The 18317-nt window shown below is 39.2% G+C and overlaps 1 protein-coding gene across 1 annotated transcript; it reads left to right on the forward strand.

Annotated features, from left to right (window-relative positions):
* Positions 1–243: 243 nt before the first annotated feature.
* On the forward strand, positions 244–9372 carry PLAU (plasminogen activator, urokinase). Its single transcript, XM_030030952.2, has 11 exons — positions 244–340; positions 1898–2009; positions 3157–3211; positions 3390–3494; positions 4050–4215; positions 4561–4646; positions 4796–4985; positions 5619–5773; positions 6762–6902; positions 7485–7630; positions 8063–9372. The coding sequence occupies exons 2-11, from the start codon at positions 1950–1952 to the stop codon at positions 8255–8257; spliced, it is 1299 nt and encodes a 432-aa protein (XP_029886812.1). The 5' UTR covers positions 244–340; positions 1898–1949; the 3' UTR covers positions 8258–9372.
* The last annotated feature ends 8945 nt before the right edge of the window (positions 9373–18317 follow it).

The raw sequence follows: 18317 nt of genomic DNA on the forward strand, positions 1-18317 counted from the left end.
CTAACTCCGAACGAAGTTGTTTGTTCGCCCTGACCGTACTCCCCACCCCCCGAAACCAAAGAAGCAGCATTTAAAATTTCCCCCTTGAGTCACGCCAGCAGCTTTTCCTTGCAGCGAGGTAAGCGCCGAGGCGTTCGCGGGTGCCGGAGGGGGGGGGGCGGGCGCGGCCCCGCCCCGGGGCGGTGGCGGTGGCGGCCCCGCCCCGTCTCGGCTTTTATAGCGCCCGCCCGGCGCGGGGCCGCCAGCAGCTGCTGCTGTGCGCCTGCCCTCCGGCACCGGCCCCGGTAATCCCGCACCGGCCCCGGCTCGACACCTCCTCACCTCGCGGCCTCCCGCGCTGGTAAGTGCGTTGCCTTTAATAACCGAATTATGACTCAAGGGCAAAAAAGCCGGGTCTAAGTCGAACTGAATTAAGTGGTTGCTCTTTAAATTTAAAAAAACAGTACGATCTCATGTGATGCAGTATTTCAGCGGTGGGGACGATCTATTCTACATGCTGCAGTATATCGTAATTTTCACAAGAAAGCAACGGTACTGCTATTTGTGATGCTAAGGCTGGGCCTGAGAAACTAATTTTGGTGACAAATAACAAATTACTTGCATAACTGCTGAATGTGCTAAAAATTATTATCTTAATGTGAATAATGCTTAAAGAAAAATATATCTGCTGAAATCACACCTGAATCTGAAAAGCCTGATTTACCAAGTCCAAGTACCTGAGGCACGATTTGCTTTCTTGCATTATGAAACCTGCTTATAAGCAAAGGGTGCATCTATCCACATTAGCATTTTGGTTTGCATCACACCAGCTTTTTTCAAATGAATCCAGTGATCCTCTCTATTCCCTGTGTTTTGGTTCATGCCACCAAGTGGCTTTAGACTACTTGCACTGTAGTTCTTCCAAATAAAACCAAATGGGAAGATGCATTCCAGGTACCAGCAGGTGTTCAGTCTGCAGGACCAAACTAGAACTAGTCCAACGCAGAAACCTCTGAAGCAGATGTGGTGTGGAGCAGGTCTTCAGCACCAACTCAGTTCTGCATACTCTCTCCTACTGCATTGCACTGCTTGCCGATGTAAATATAACCAAGATTCCCATGGAATCTTTTAAAAAACAAGTTTTCCAGTTTTCTAGAACTGAGGACACTTTAAAAAATATAAAAATTCCATGAATTAGATTGCAATTTAGAAAAAGACATATTGGTACTTTATAGCTCTCTTCTCCCATTGTTTTTTCAAGCTAGTTTTTTTAACAGTCACTCTTGGGAAGATTGCTATACATGCTTGGCTACAAGATCCAGCTGCATATAAGAAACCAAGGCAGAATATGTTCTAAGCCTCTCTAATACTGTAAATAAGTGAGGTAACATCAGGACCAGACTTTCAAGAGTTTGCAGTGGTCAGAGGCGCTCAGTGAGGTGGCCAGGCTTATGTAAGAGCCTACCAACAACAAGATGCAGTCAGCAACTATAGAGGTAATGAAGAAAGGAGCTTTCCCTTTCATACCCTAAACGTGGATGTTCAGTGCTTTTGTTGCAAGGTAGTAATAATTGGCTAAATAGGTACAAACAGCTGGAGAGCAACTAAAGTGTTAGTCCACACTGCAGACACTCAGTATGGACTTTTCCAATTTCCCTTTCCCCACTTCATTTAGACTCTAAAAAAAATCTGGTTGTATTGCTAAATGTAAAAAACAAAACAAACAACAACAAAAACTCCAAACAATAACCTCTAATTTAATATATGGAAATAATAAGCAGATATTCCACAAGAAGTCAGTGCTTAATTCTTCTGTCAATCGTGTTGTGATTCTTGTGAAACCAACTGAACACAACAGAAGCAAGAAAGCTGATACTGCAAGCTACAACATGACACTAAGTTCCTCTTTTATTTTCAGAATCAAAATAATACAGATAGAAGAGGAACGAAGTGAGAAGTTAACTAACAACATGAAGTTACTCATCTTCTTCACAGTAACTCTGGGCACACTTGTCATGGGACTAGATTCTGTAAGTTTTGAAATAAATGGTTGGGGGGTTCACTTGGAACAGCTTCTGGCTTTGATTATACTTCTGCTTTGGACAGTGTAGTAGGCTTTTAACTTGAATTCTCCTTTTTGCTTCCTTTGCATCTACATATACATCTGCTGCATATATACCTCCAAGAAACATGTTTTTGAACACGTTGGTTTTTCTTCTGATTTTGCTCCACCCGAAGATGTCTGCTAGCATTCAAATAGTGAAGACATTGTGCAATAACCAAGAAATCTAGCTTTTCTGGTTTTTTCTTAATGCAATTTAGATCTGGACACTGAATATCAAGAGCTTACTGGTCTTTCATGGAGGTGGTATTAGGTCTTAACTAAATTTCCATCTCCCCTATTTGAAAGTGTAATGCCAAAAAAGGAGCAACAGATATGAATTTGAATATTTTTGACTAACAACTTGTATGACAGTTGGTATCTATCAGCAGAGCCTTTCACCAACGTTATGGAATTATATTGTTACCATTACTTGTTTTTAGCACAGGCAAGCCCACTTGACTTCTGGGAAAAGCATACTAAAAGCCTAATCTTATTTAATTCCATGGAGAAAGAAATATCCAGCCTGCAAAGCAGAGGCAGGACCTGAAGTACGGGGCAATAATCCATTATTGTATAAATCTACTGGCTTTTATTCCACGGCACAAATGTGAAGCACCAAGGTCACCAAAATGACAGAGGCAGCTGGAGAATGTTGCATCTTTGCTGCACTGCTTTGGTGGCTGAGAGGTGGAGAGGGAGAAGTTCCCTTGCCTGTTTTAAGGACACTGACCGTTGAGAGCTCTTTAGGTACTTATAGCAGAGATAACTGCAATGTTGACCTGATGCAGTGGACCAGCTTGGTGGGGTTTTTCTAAGAGTTTTTTGTGTGGTGTGGGTTTTTTTGTTGTTTGGTGGTTTTCGTTTTTTTTTTTTTTCCCCATTCTGCTTTGCTCAATTAGAGTTCCACTTATTATTCACATCCACATACCACAGAGCAGGTTCAGCTGTTAACTACATGCAAAAACCTAAACTATTGAAGGTATGCAGTAGGGAACAGCGCTTTGGCCCATAAAAGATGATCAAACCACATAAAAGAAATCATTTCCTTAAAATCCTTTTTTCTTTTCTCTTAGGTTTATAGCAAGAAACACTACAAGCTGTCATATAAACACAGATCAGATCGCAAGGGTAAATATCTGCCTGTTCTCCTTGAACCTAAAAAACCCCTTGTTATCCTGCAATTACGTCTTCATACAAGAAGGAAGACTCTTAATGATACTTAAACACCTAAAACTGAGTTTGCAACTATATTTCACTTCATCATTCAAATGTTTTGTGTCTAATTAGTGATGTCCTTTGCTTGCAGAATGCCATTGTTTGAATGGAGGAACCTGCATTACTTATTACCTCTTCAGTGGAATTAATCGTTGCATATGCCCAGAAGGATACACTGGAATTCACTGTGAACTAGGTAGAGTATCTATCTTCTTTAACACTAACTAAATTGATTTAAAAGATCTAAAAAGATTGGCAAATCATGAATATGAAATGCCAAGTGAAAGTATTACCCATAAACATGTGACTGGAAATCCTTTAGCACCTTATGCTAACAGGCTAAGTGAGGAGGAACAACTAAATATTGGTGCAAAATCAGGATCTCTAATTTTTTTTTTTTTTGTCCCTGTCTCCTCACTAATGTTGCCTACCTCCCAAATGTTTTAGTTTGGGGTGGAAAAAAGTGAACTTGTTTGGGAGTGTTCAGAAGCAGAAGAACTGATTATATTGTGAAGTATACTGAAACTATTAAAGAAGCAATATGCATGCTTTAAAGCATAAGATACTTGATGCTCAAAATTCATTTAGAACAAGTTTAATAAGAATATATAAACAGTCCAGATTTTGCATCATCTGTTTTCAAGTGTAATGCATGAACTTTTTTCTTATTAGAAGGATCCATACAGATTATTTCTGTCTCAGAACAATTATAAACAAGAACATGCTGCTAACAAAAGATTTATTTTCTCAGACACTGAAAGAATGTGCTATACTGAGAATGGGGAGGACTACAGAGGAATGGCAACAGAAGACGAATGTCTGCCATGGGACCTTCCCTCAGTAATCAGTAGGGGTCATTACCATGCTCGCTTGAAGAATGCTTTGCAGCTTGGACTGGGCAAACACAGCTACTGCAGGTAAGAAAAGCATTACTCTTCCTGGGATGACTTCTATTGTCACAGCCCCAGAAGTTCCTCAAGTGATGGTACATGTTTTAAAAAAAATAGCAAAATATTAGAGATGAATTTTGACTAAAAATATTCAGAATGTGACTTTTTGAAGTGTCTAGAGTTCTTGCTTACCATTGAAGCTGATCGTACTGCAAAATTCACAGTATGTAATAGTCAGTTTTTAATTATTTTCTTGGCATATCTTGCAACCGAACACTTTTGGTCTTTTCAGGACAGTTAGAATTCTAAGATACTATAATTATTTTTTTTTTAAACTGTCTTTATGAAGAGAACACTTCCTTTGTCTTCTAGAAATCCAAACGGAAGGAACAGGCCCTGGTGTTACACCAAAAAGGGATTCACCATTCAAGAAACACCCTGCAACATAGAGAAGTGTGGTAAGTAACATTAGTTTCAAGACAACTGGTTGTTTCTGAGGGGTTTTTTTTGTTTTGTTTGGGTTTTGTTTTTGTTTTTTTTTTTTTTTGATAGCACAAGGTTGGTGCTTAGTTGTAAGGACATCTAAACAAAATTCTTCTTTCTATAGGGCGTGCATGTGGTCAAAGGAGCATCAGCAAATACTTCAAGATTGTTGGTGGAAGCCAGGCAGAGGTTGAGTCTCAGCCTTGGATAGCTGGCATCTTCCAAAACATAAGGGGCATCGACCAATTTCTGTGTGGTGGCAGCCTCATTGACCCTTGCTGGGTGCTTACAGCAGCACACTGTTTTCATAATCCGTAAGTTTACAGTTCCACATCCTTCTTATTTGCGAGTTTCTTCAACTGATTTCTTTGCGCAACACTCACTGAGCAATCCTTAAAAATGTATGATAGTAAGGGTGTTCTTTTGATTGAGCAAAAAAAGAAGAACAGCCATAAACATTAAGCCTCTGGGAGTCCAAGTCTAGCAGAATGAGCTAGCAAGATGCTAATGTTTTGGTGGATTATGCAATTTAAACAATTTTAGCCTAAATTGGAGCCAGGGTTTCATTTTACTTTGGCTGTTCCCAAAACTTAGAATTTGTACTGAAAGGTGATGAACAATAAATTTACGGGTGGTTTTTGTTGTTTTATCTGTGGAAAGGTGATCCTTCTGGCATCCTGCAGAGGATTCTCATCACCAATGCCTGGCATTAGTAGCAGCTAGCTAGGTGTGCATTTCAAAATACCTGAACATCTATCTTAACCCCCTCAAATGGAAAATCTGGATGCTTTTCTTTAGCATAGTGGATCAACTTTCAAAGCTGATCACATCTTGCTTTTTCTTGTCAGCATGAAAGTAAACAGGAAATGGAACTGGGACTGGATCTAAACTGTTGACCTCACTCTCAGAAACTAGTAGTCTTCACAAATCTCTTCATTCTCTCTCAGGTCAAAAAAAACACAAGACAAATCCATCTACAAAGTCTTCCTTGGAAAGTCCATACTGAATGTTACTGATGATAAGGAACAAGTATTCATGGTTGACGACATCATCTCTCACCCTGACTTTACAGATGACACAGGTGGCAATGAGAATGATATTGGTAAGTGTCATCTTAATATGAGCCTTTAAAACACTGAGGATAGCTGAAGACTACATAATTGTGGCACACATCTTCTAAAATAAGTAGAATCAGAGATGAGATGAAGGGGAACAGGAACTAGGTGTTTCTGAGAACTAGGCCTGTGCTGAGCAAGACTTTTCCACTTGTAGAAATTTGGTTTGTGGCACATGTCAGGTGCATTACCTGGCACACAGTCAACTATAAGCCTGTCTTATCTCTGGATCTGTACAAGGCATGGCTTTTCCATAAGCATCCCATTTCTACCATCTTATTCTATGTCTACAGAGATCACACTGTATGTATAATAAATAATGAAAAAATGCATGCACAATAGGTTTCACCATATAGTAGGGGAATGCCATATCAGGTACTACATTAGCTGAAGGTTATCCTGAATTAATCCAGACTTCCATAAGTCTCTCTGGCTTTCACAAGCCTATCCCTAAATCAACAAAGTCAGAGATGGGTTTTTGCAACTTGCACAGAACAGACTTGCCACTCTTGCACTTGACACTTACAACTCTACCACTCAGTCCAAATTCCTGCTGCTACAGAAAAAGATTCGAAGAATAGCTTCATAAGCCCCTCTGTTGAGAAGAACAATATAAAATGCCTCCTCTTCAGCAAGGCAGTGGGTGCCATCCTCTACAGCCAGTCAGGAAGTTGAGGTTTTAAAACATCTGAAGACATACGTGCTAAAGAATCTTCCCTGAGCTATCAGCCCCTATCCATTCAGGAAGGAAGTTCAAGTTGGAATGTTTGCCAATTTTAGTGCTAGGAAATTAATTTTATTGTTACTATGTAATGACCCAGTGTCATTCCAAAAGCAATAAGAACCATATGTAACCAGAACTAAATGTAATTGCAACTATTCCTGTTAGCTGTATCCAATACTCCTACTGTCAGAACTTGAGGGGAAAAACTTGCTTTACGTATCTAACTGTATCTTCTCTGACTTGTTTCTTAGCTCTGATAAGGATAAGAACAACTTCTGGGCAGTGTGCAGTAGAATCCAAATATGTCAGAACAGTCTGCTTGCCAGAGAAGAACCTCTACTTACAAGACAATACCCGGTGTGAAATATCTGGCTATGGAAAACAAGATTTTTGTAAGTGAATGACTTCTCTTTCCAAAGTTGTATTTCCACAGTGCGGGAACTGGATGGTTCTTATACTATGATCCGCAAAGGATTAAAAAGCTTTCTTTCTATTATTCTATGTACTCCATGTGCATCTCTGAAAGATGATCTTTGCTATCATCTTCTCTAGTTGTCCATGCCATTTCTTATCTGATGCTTCTTATGCTTGTCAACCGTACAAAGTAAGCCACGATGTAAAACACAGCAATTTTTTCATTCCTGATGTGGTGAGGAATAGAAAAAAATTAAAGCTGTGTTGGAGTATCAACAAAGGATTGCATTTGTGCAGAACTTCCTTCAAAAACTATCAAACTCTTTCTCTCTAAAACCCAAGCTTTATAGTTTGCATCTGGAGCACTTTTTTTTCCCTCTTTAAAACTTACTAATTAACAGTAGAAGTAAACCAATATTGCATAAGTTGGAAATAAGAGCCTCAAATCAGAACTGGAATAGTTATGCTAATTTCTTTTAAGTGCTGAAAGTGTGTATTATGGGGGTTTTTTGTTTGTTTTTGTCTTGGATGGTGAAAATAGTTAAATCTTTTGTTTGCAGATGACATCTACTATGCTCAAAGACTGATGTCGGCCACTGTAAACTTAGTATCACAGGAAAAATGCAAGGAATACTATGACAATATCAGAGTAACTGACAATATGGTCTGTGCTGGAGATCCTGCATGGGTGACTGATGCATGCAAGGTAAAACTGGTTTGTTTTATCTTCTGAAGAATTTTAAATGCATGTACACTATATGGATCAGCTGGTGGCATCTTGTAATTCTACTAATCAGAAGAGTCTCTCTATGTAGCTTGGTACATTGGCTTTGACCTTATATCACTAGCCTAATACTTGTGATTATAAACTTAGGATGGAGTGTTGTGTGCAAGGTAACCATTCTCTCTTTGCCCTGCTTCGGGGGAACTAGGGAACTGCTTACCTTACAGACTGTGTTTAAGTCATAGCAGATGCTGAGCCTTCTGCTCCATCTATGCAGTGTTCTCAAAAATCATAGCTTTAGCTCAGAGGCATTTACTAGCTTGTTTCACTCTAGAACAACAATAATCACAGGCTCCCTGTTACAAAGGCTCCATCTGCAGAAAATGGCCTAATATGTTCTCTTTCCATTGTCAGGGAGATTCCGGTGGCCCCATGGTCTGTGAGCACAATGGCAGGATGATGCTTTATGGGATTGTCAGCTGGGGAGATGGCTGTGCAAAGGCAAACAAGCCTGGCGTTTACACGAGAGTTACTCGATACCTTAACTGGATTGATTCCAATATGAATGCGGTAATTGCCAAGAGTCGTTTTCTTCCTGAACCAAAGTGACCTTTTTTCTACAGCTGGACTCAAATGAACAAAATTAAGCCTATACTGATGCCAGGACACTAAAGTCCTGAATGTCATGAGGCTTTCCTTTTAAATGCTTGTGTGGTCTGCCACTCACATCAGTGTTCCTGAGGCAGAGAGATGGTTGACATATTATCTTACTACTCTGAATTACCTGAAAACCACTCAGTGGGAAGCTAAAATATTTAACATTTAAATGATTATTCCCATGCATGATACTATGCATATCAAGTTATCTGTCTACTTAATTTATTAATTGGCATTTGGTCTGGAAGTATTAGTACAGTTTTAATTTATTTAACTCAAGTATTCATTTTATACGTGGCCTGAGTCTAAAATCTTTCCTCATCACACTGAACAATACCAAGACTCAAGTCCTAGAAACCTAACCTGTTAAGACCAGTACTGAGAGGGTGATAAGGCTTTGCATCAGAAAATGGAAGAAACTGCATCAGCATTCTTATCACTAATGTGTGAAGAAGGACCAAAGTCTACTTAGACTGAGGCAACGCCTGGTGTACAGTGTCATTTGCTATAGCCCCAACGTGTAGCAAAATCTGATGGATGGCACATGTGGCTGTCAGCATTACAAACTCTCAATGTATTCCACTTAAAAACTGTGCTGCAAGGCGGCAAACTGGAATCTTGACTGGACTTCCAGGTCACATCTGAAGGTGTCTGGGTCCCCTGGAAAGTCTGATTGTGCAACCTTTCTACATGTACCTATGCACCCAGGAGAGGATTTAAGGACTTGGCACCTGTTCAATGCTGCATATGTCAAAAGTCAGAAGTCTACTTCCATTCATTTACCTGATATTATATGGAAACTACTTCTTTTTTTCCCCAAGACTTACTGGTTTTATTTTTAAACTTGTCTTTGTTTTATATATTTGAATTATTTGTATGAGGGCTGGAACCTCAAACTTTATTTAATTATTTTTACTGTGTTTAACTTATTATTTGTATTAAGAATGTTAAAATATCATTAAAAAAAAAGCTGTTATTCTTATGCATCTGTTTCTCCTCTCTTGAAAGGGGAAGGGTATGATTTGGAAGAACTGCCATTACTAAGTTCTAATCTGAACTGGTAAAACATAAATGTTTGAACTTTCTATTTATTAAAGCATTCCATATGAGAAATTAATGTCCTCTACTCTGGGTGAGAGTGCTAGAAAACTATGTGTGCACTAGCAAGACAGCATAGGATAAGCAACACTGCTGAGGACCTAATATCCATGCTGTTTAGGCTTCACCCTAAGGAAATACATTTCTCATACTCCAGAACTGCTCTGCAATAAGATCCAAATCACTTTGTGGGAGGGAGCATGAGATAAGTTTCAAAAGTTCACTCATTAACTTAACTAAAATGCTACTGCATGTGGAAGAATGCAATGCAGCAATATCTTAGAAAGGTGCTAAAAGGAAAGTAATAGTTTCAGCTTTCCTCAGTACTTCTTTGTGGACACTAATTTTCAAAAAGAAGCATTTGCAGTTAACCTCAAGTATTGCTAAGTGAAATCTTAGGTAGTAGAAATTATATCTGAAGAGCAAGATTTATTTATATTTTAGTTTATTTTCCTTTTCAGGAAAGAAGTTTAACTGGAAGAGAATTCATAGTAGAAAGCACTAAGAGCAAAGAAATACTTAAAGCCAATTCCCTTTCTAATTCTGGATAAAATGTCACAATTAAACTCAAAGGAAGTCCTTGCTGAAGATGATACATTCTTTTGTTTGGGCAGAAACTATTCTCAAGATTTCTTTTGGGTGGTTGAGGGAACACAGTGAGATCCTAGCACCACCTCAACATCCTAAAGATCATGTGCTGTCTGCTTTGATTTTGGTTCTTTTAAGGAAGCTACAAGATGAGACAGACTGGAGACAGTACTATAAACAGTGTTTATAGCAAATTTACAGAGAAGAGTTTGTATCACAGCATCTAGATACCATAGATTTGTGTGATGTTTGTAATTGTGAAAGTAAAAGGCTTGCACATATAACAATATCCTGCCAAGCATTAAATTAATTCCTGCACTGAAATGGCTGTCATGGAACAAATTAGCAGCCTAGTTAGCAGGCTAATTTCTGAAGTGAGCAGTCCCATCCATCCTAACTGAATAACACAGTGAGCCAGCAATACTCCAGTAGTTACTGGTCAAAAGATCTCAGACTAGCAATTTGGCTTGCTATTTTTTGGCTTATTTTTAAAAAAGTTAGTACCTAAATGTTTTGTTAGTTGTTCATTCTCCTCTCACAAATGTAGAATTTGGGGTCAAATTACAGGATCTCTAGCAAAATTTAACTGATTTTTGTAAATCAGACGATATTCATGTTTACTTACTCATTATAGTTCATTTAAGATTTCAGAAAAAAAATTCAGTTGTGTATATGCAATCATTCCTTATGGAGCTCTCATACAAACCTTGTGGTCTCAGTCACTAGCTGCTTGATGCTGAATGACTACAGATTTCAGAATCATTTTGGAAAAGTCTTGAGCAAGAAATGTGTTGTGACTTAAAAGCAGTGCTCTGACTACAAAGGAGCAGAATTGGCTCTTTTTAGAAAGTACTTATAGTAACACTTTGGTCAAATGTTTTTTTGTCATGTTATACACACCAAAGAATGTAAAAAACCTCCAAAGAGAAAAACATATTTTTCCCTTTTTTTTTTTTTTTTTTTAAATCAAATAGACATGAGCTAGATAAACTCAACTCATTGTTAGACTGATTGATGTCTTCACTTCATAGCAAGGCAACTGTGAAATCAGAGTTGCTCAGGTACAAATTCAACTGTAACAATCCTTTCAAAAATCAAGGGAAAATGCATAAACTAAATTCTCTCTTTCCAAAAAGCATACTGGTATTTGTAAGAAGCATGCTACATTTTGTAGCTTATTGTAGTCTGGGTACCTGAACCTTGCACATTGGTGATGGAATGATAGGAATAAGAATCTTAATGAACTCTTGTCCTTTAGACTCAAGACTGAAGCATGTAACATCTGGACTATTTACAACTCTGTTATTGTTAAAAGTCACATGTCTTTATACTTCAATTTCCCTGCTATAAAATGGGTGGGACAGTACTTCCTTTCTCCCACAGATCTGCCTGGGTATGATTTGTAAGGAGGAGGAAGAGTTGACAACTGTGTGAATGTTCTGTGAGTAACGTGTTGACATCCCAGTCTCATACAGGGACAGCAAGCACTACTTAAACACAAAATGATTACTGACAATACTGGATTGTGAACTGTTTGGCAATACAATTTGTGGTTGGGACCTGCAAACAGAAATTTATTAGTAGAGGTTACCACTGTGTGTGGTAGAGTTATTTGGCAAAAGCATGCTGTTTGTGGACTGCTGATTAAAGTTTGCCCAGGGAGTTAAAATTGCATTGTTGCTAGACAACGAGCTGGAGATCTCCTCTGAGAGACTGTGAGACTGGAGACTGCGCAAGACAAGAAGGAAGGCACCTCTTCACTGCTTTTCTAGACAGTAACTAACAGGACAGCCTGACCAGTGTTAGCAGAGAATACTTTGGGCACCAAGTAAGCAAAGGTAATGTAGTTTTAGACAAAAATATACTATGTTTTAATCATATTTTTCAGGATGCTACAGCTTTCTCACTTCAGAATTTCTTTCAGTTAAACATTTATCAAAGTACTAAAGTCAACAGATTTCCAACAGGTGGAGAATATAGATATCTTCAGGGCAATTGCATATTATTATCTTTGTAATGAGCAGCACATTTGTCATTGACTTCTATGGGCTTTTTCTATGAATAAAGTCAATACAATGTAAATTTCAACTTATTCCCATCATTATGATTATAAGTAAGAATGAAAAAGGAGCGATAAACAACATTTGCATTTAGGTCTCTCATTTTGAAACTCAGGAAGCTCTGGAGAAAGTATGAATAAAGATAGAGTCTTGAGAGCAGAGGAAATTTAGATGATGTTTTGGGTGTGCAATCTTATTTGTTCTTCAGTTTATGTTAAATAAACTGCCCCAACAAAAGTGAAATCTTTAAACAACATACAGTGTACATATATCTCTGCTTTGGCTGCTATAATATTTCATATACTCTCTTTCAATGTTCTCTGCATGACTTTGGCCCCACAACTAAAATATTGTGGTGGGTTGGCCCTGGCTGGATGCCAGGTGCCCACCAAAGCTGCTCTACCTCTCCCCCCCTTAGCTAGACAGGGGAAAGAAAATATAACAAAGGGCTCATAGGTCAAGATAAGGACAGGGAGAGATCACTCAACCAATTACTGTCACGGGCAAAATAGACTCAACTTAGGGAAAATTAACTTAATTTATTGCCAATCAAACCAGAGTAGGGTAATGAGAAATAAAACCAAATCTTAAAACACCTTCCCCCCATCCCTCCCTTCTTCCCGGGCACAGTTTCACTCCCTAATTCTCTACCTACCCCCACCAGTGGCACAGGGGGACGAGGAATGGGGGTTATGGTCAGTTCATCACACATTGTCTCTGCCACTCCATCCTCTTCAGGGGCAGGACTCCTCACACTCTTCCCCTGCTCCAGCGTGGGGTTCCTCCCAGGGGAGACAGTCCTCCATTAACTTCTCCAATGTGGGTCCTTCCCACAGGCTACAGTTCTTCACAAACTACTCCAGCGTGGGTCCCTTCCACAGGGTGCAGTCCTTCAGGAGCACACTGCTGCAGCACGGGCTTCCCACAGGATCACAAGCCCTGCCAGCAAACCTGCTCCAACATAGGCTCCTCTCTCCACGGGTCCATAGGTCCTGCCAGAAGCCTGCTCCAGTGCGGGCTTCCCACGGGGTCACAGCCTCCTTCGGGCATCCACCTGCTCTGGCATGGGGTCCTCCATGGGCTGCAGGTGGAGATCTGCTCCACCGTGGACCTCCACAGGCTGCAGGGGGACAGCCTGCCTCACCATGGTATTCACCACGGGCTGCAGGGGAATCTCTGCTCCGGCACCTGGAACACCTTCTTCTCCTCCTTCTTCACTGACCTTGGTGTCTACTGGATTGTTTTTCTTACATGTTCTCACTCCTCTCTCCGGCTGCAGTTTCTGTGCCACAGTGACTTTTTTTTCCCTTCTTAAATCTGTTATCCCAGAGGCGCTACCACTGTCACTGATGGGCTCGGCCTTGACCAGCAGTGGGTCCATCTTGGGGCCGGTTGGCATTGGCTCTGTCAGACATAGGAGAAGCTTCCAGCAGCTTCTTACAGAAGCCACCCCTGTAGCCCCCCCGCTTCCAAAACCTTGTCACACAGACCCAACACAAATATAATCTGGCTGGCTAGTTATCAGACCCTGGGAAAAAGAAGGGCGGAAGATGAGAACACTGTTTTGCAAAAGTTTCTTTTCCTGCAACAGAATCCACAGGAAACATTTTCCTTCCCTCCTTATAGAAAGTGAACAGAGGACAATCCAGGTTGCAGTGCTGGTGAGGATGAAGAGAAACAGCTTAGAGAACTGTGTATGGAGCTTGGCAAACACCACTGCAGAATGACAAGAGAAATATTAGAGAGAGGACTTTTTTTGAAGATATTAGATATCTGGTGGGTACTAACATACATGCAAAACACATGTTGATATCATAAATCTGTGTGGACACATATTTAGCTAATGGTCACAAGAGCATTCCAGACGCCTTTAGAAGACCTTGAACAGAATAAACAAGAAGACAAAAAAAAGAAAGATGCCAATTAGAAGAACAGAGGTGCGCATTCCACAATAAAGGGAACTTGGCACAAAGAACCTCAATTCGGCAGTTTATCTTGACCAATTAGACTGAGACAAGTTTCGCATGTTTTAGTTGGTATAACCAATTACGTCCTATGTTTATGCGCGTGTACAGAGTTGGTATAACCATTTATGTCTTATGTTTATGCACGTGTACAGAGTTGATATAACCAATCATATTTTATGCTTGTGCCCGTGTACAGTGACTTTGCAGAATATGTGATTATAAATATGTGTGTGTTTTAGCAATAAACGTCGTCTGCTTTCAACTTTACAGGCGTCCGTTTATTTCTACCTCCTGCAAATCTGCTCTTAAGCATATCGTTCCTTGATTTCAGATATGTGGCAGGCAGCAGAAAGGAGTAGAATGGGAGTCCAACAAGCATTTAGAAACAGCTGAGAGCTGGGCATCAGCCAAAGAGAAGAGATCATATTCTCAGAAGCCTTAGGAGCTTAACTAATATGAACTCAAGTCCCTACTTATCTTCAATATGTCCACAGAAGAAACATTAAGCAATGATGATAAACCAGTATCTGATGTGTCCAGAGCATAGGAAGATAGTTTAACCTGTCAGCTGTTACAAGGAAGTGATGCATCCTGAATGGACAGACCACTTTACCTTATATAGCTGAAGATTTCTTCATGGAAGTGAAACTAAAATGTGACTCAAAGCACTTAAAAATAAAATCTGTTTTAAATAAAATAAGTTATGGTGAAACATGATATATAGTCACCTATTTGTTGCATATGTTACACCACTTCCATGTGGAATTGTATGCGTGGGAGGATGTTGTTTGTGCATATCAAAACCTGAACTAATAAAGAGCAATATGACTATTTGGTCACCAAGCTTTTGGCTCACTTCTGACACTTAACCAGAGTGCTTGCTTTGGGGCAAATGAGAACAGAGCTTATCCATGAAAAAAAGAGACTCAAACCTTTCTGCATTCATCAAGCTTGTAATCTGAAGTTTCAGATACCTCCATCTCAAGCCAAAGTAAAAAAAGCAAGTGACATACTTGAAACAATGCATATTCATTAAAGACCAAATCTGAGTTCAAACTTGGTCTGGAATACCCCTTCCAAATCCATCGCATAACATGCAGTTATAGAAATAGGCAATCTGAGCAGAATTTGGGTTGTGTTGTTTAACCTTTTGGCAAGTGAAGGAAGTGGAACATTAAGAAGTAAAAATGCAATAAACTTGTGGAACAAGTGCTATGTACTGCATGAACAGTAAAATGAGATGTAGACCCACAAGTCAAGCATGAAAACATATGCAGACCCACATGAGCAGCATGCTCAATTCTTGTGTCCTGTTCCACAGCTACAGCCAACTAGTTGACTCATTCAGATTAAGGCTGCATCTGTCTGGTAAGATACACTAACAATATTTGAAGCTGGAAGGACTACAAGTATACCAGCATCCAAACAGAATTCAGAGTGAGCTTAGCAAACCAGAGTTATCGGAAATGAACAAGCTAATAAAGATGAACAGGAATAACCAAACGCACGGATGTAGATGAGTGACAACTGGTATTAAAGGAGATCCAGAAAGCATAGCAGACCACAAGCTGGATTTAAGTCAACAGTATTGAGTAAAAAAATATAAACATGCTGACATGTACACCAGAGCACAGTTCGTAAACCTAGGGACTAGGCAGATACTCAGCTGTGTCTTGTTTTGAGCATCATTCCTGATGAGAACGGAACAATAATGATCAATGGTCTAGAACAGGACAAGGAGAAAAGACTGAAAGTATTTGGTTTATTTTATCCAGAAAAGTAAAATCTACAAGGGACATTTTCTTCAGAGGGGAAAAGGCTGCAGCAGAGAAGGGAATAAACTGTCCTCTGTGTCTGTGGGATATAGGGTGAGAAGCAATAAGCCTGGTTGCAGGAAGGGAAACCGAATTAAAGTATTATGAAATTACTCTACTGTTAAGAGTAGTGAAGCACGACAATAAATGGCATTGACTGGCGTTGAACCTCCTCCACTGGAATTTTTCAGAACAATTTAGACAGAGGTTGGTTTGGGCTCCTGCAATGAAGCTGGAAGAGATTTTGAGAAATCATCTAATCTCAGGTTCCCTATTTTATTATGAAATAAATGAACATGCTCAGTGACTGAGATGACTACATGAAAATGCAGATACCACGGGGAAGTTTAGAAATAGTATTACACAATTTAACTGTCTTTTTAGAAAGTGGCTTTAAAAAAATGGCTCCTGTGAGAGAAAATGGTCTGGATTTCTGAATTAACAATGAAAGGCAAACCTTTTAATGGCAGACTAATAACTACAAAAAGTTTTGAGCAAACTTTTCAGTGACTCTTAACAAAATAATATTCCAGACAGAACTAGAATCAAATTAATTATTTCCATGTCCCACTGGGCAAAATATTTTCAATGAATAACATGTGCAACTGGCAAGAGAGTAAAATTATTATCCCCCATTGGATAGTGGAAATGTTATTTCTCTACTGAATAACTGGAAAGTGTTTTGTACGTAATGCTATGACTTGGCATCATACGCACGAATTACCTCAGTATGTTTCTAGCTGGAGGCCTCTGGGTGTGATAAAACCTTCCAAAGCACAGTATTATCATAAGGAAGCAATCGCGAAAGAAGCTGAAAATCACAGGCAACCACACGATTTTGTCAGTCACGGGCTTATGCATTTTAGGAACTGATGCCTGTTTGGTGACAGTATAATTCCAGAAAACCAGATGGACACATTTACAAATAAAAAACATCTGCAGGCAGTTTCATAATTTATTAGAAATGAAGCAAAGTATCTCTGCTAGTCACAGCTCAGATGTTCTAAGTTCAGTATATTCATAACTTCAGCAGCAGTAATTAAGAATCACCATTTACTAATTCTTCCTTAAGTTTTCTTGTGTTGTGGCACAAAACTTTAGCCTAAGTTAAAACAAAACATCCTAAACCGACATTAATAAGAACATCACTACAGCTGTTGAAATTGCAGCTGTTCCATGAAGATCACAGCATGTACTTGGCATTACTACAGCACACCAGCAACCATCATAAAAAAATCTTCACTAATGTTCCAATTCCTTCATCTTCAAATGCACCTGCAAAGTCTGACACATTGCAAATTGGGGTGATTGGGTAACTTTTTTATTTTTAAACATGCTTACCTGCTGTATTAATAGCAGCCCCAGCCTCATGAAGAACTGCCTTGAACAGGTACCCTTGACTGTCTCAGTCATATTTTGCTCTAGAACTTGCTAACCAGAACCTGAGCCAACATTGCAGGACAACAAGTAGCTTTAAGCAGCTGCCATTCAAAAATGAATTGATTTGTCTCAGAAATTATTCTGACTAATAATCTTCCAGAAAAATAAGAGAAACTATCAGACTCAAATCAGCGACAGAATTCAAGTGCCATCACTCAAGTGGGAAGACATTTTTACTTCCTTATGAGGTTAACAGCTTCTGCTTTATTTCTGGAAAGATCTTAGCTGTCATTTTACAATTGTGACTCTTCACAGAATATGGCCTAGGTATCCTTCTTTAGGTGTTTGATTTGGCTTTGAATGCCAAATGGGGCGTGGAGGTGGAAACCAGTGGAAGAATCCCTCAAAAACATGGGGTAGAAATTATCATTGAGTCTATCATGTGAAGACTGGGCACAACAGAAATATTTAAAGTATTCAGTTTTATACGAGGATCACTGGAGAGACTGAATCTAAGCTTGGCTGTTTCATTTCCCTTACACACCTTGCATGTGGAATCAAGTGTATTTGATCATAGATGTCACATTTCATGTATACAATGTTTAAGAACAACGATTGCTAATTTCTTTTTAAACTAGATGTAAACAGATAAAATTGAAATCTCTTTCCAGAACAAACCAATTTCATCTAAAATAACTGCAACTAGGTTTATCCTACATATTAAATCTTCTGGCATCTAAGGACACTTCTGTCTTGTATAGGCTTGTTTTAAGACACACAGTATCAAGAGCTTTTTTGCTTATTACCTGGGGAGGCAAATCAGAGAAATTTATCATACTCTGTAGCTGAAACCAGCCTGTGGAAATATTTTTAGATGGTCAATTTGACTCAGCCTTAAACCTACATTAAAGGGACTTTTAGAACATTTAAGGGGGAAACTACATAAGCTACTAGCTTTGCTCTAAAAATTTTGGAACAATTTTTGTTTTTACAGTCATATTCTAGTCTTAAAATACACATATTGTGTATTTCATGCTTCCTCCTGAAGCATGAAAACAATCACATGGACTGGAAAAATACTGACTGTTCAGAGGCAACAGAGCTA

This window comes from Aquila chrysaetos, chromosome 11, assembly GCF_900496995.4.
Source record: "Aquila chrysaetos chrysaetos chromosome 11, bAquChr1.4, whole genome shotgun sequence".
NCBI classification, from domain to species: Eukaryota; Metazoa; Chordata; class Aves; order Accipitriformes; family Accipitridae; genus Aquila; species Aquila chrysaetos.

Coding starts and splice junctions, on each gene's coding strand:
- PLAU (XM_030030952.2), top strand. CDS start 1,950: ATGAAGTTACTCATCTTCTTCACAGTAACTCTGGGCACACTTGTCATG. Junction 2,010..3,156: donor TTGTCATGGGACTAGATTCT/GTAAGTTTTGAA, acceptor CTTTTCTCTTAG/GTTTATAGCAAGAAACACTA. Junction 5,774..6,761: donor TGGCAATGAGAATGATATTG/GTAAGTGTCATC, acceptor CTTGTTTCTTAG/CTCTGATAAGGATAAGAACA.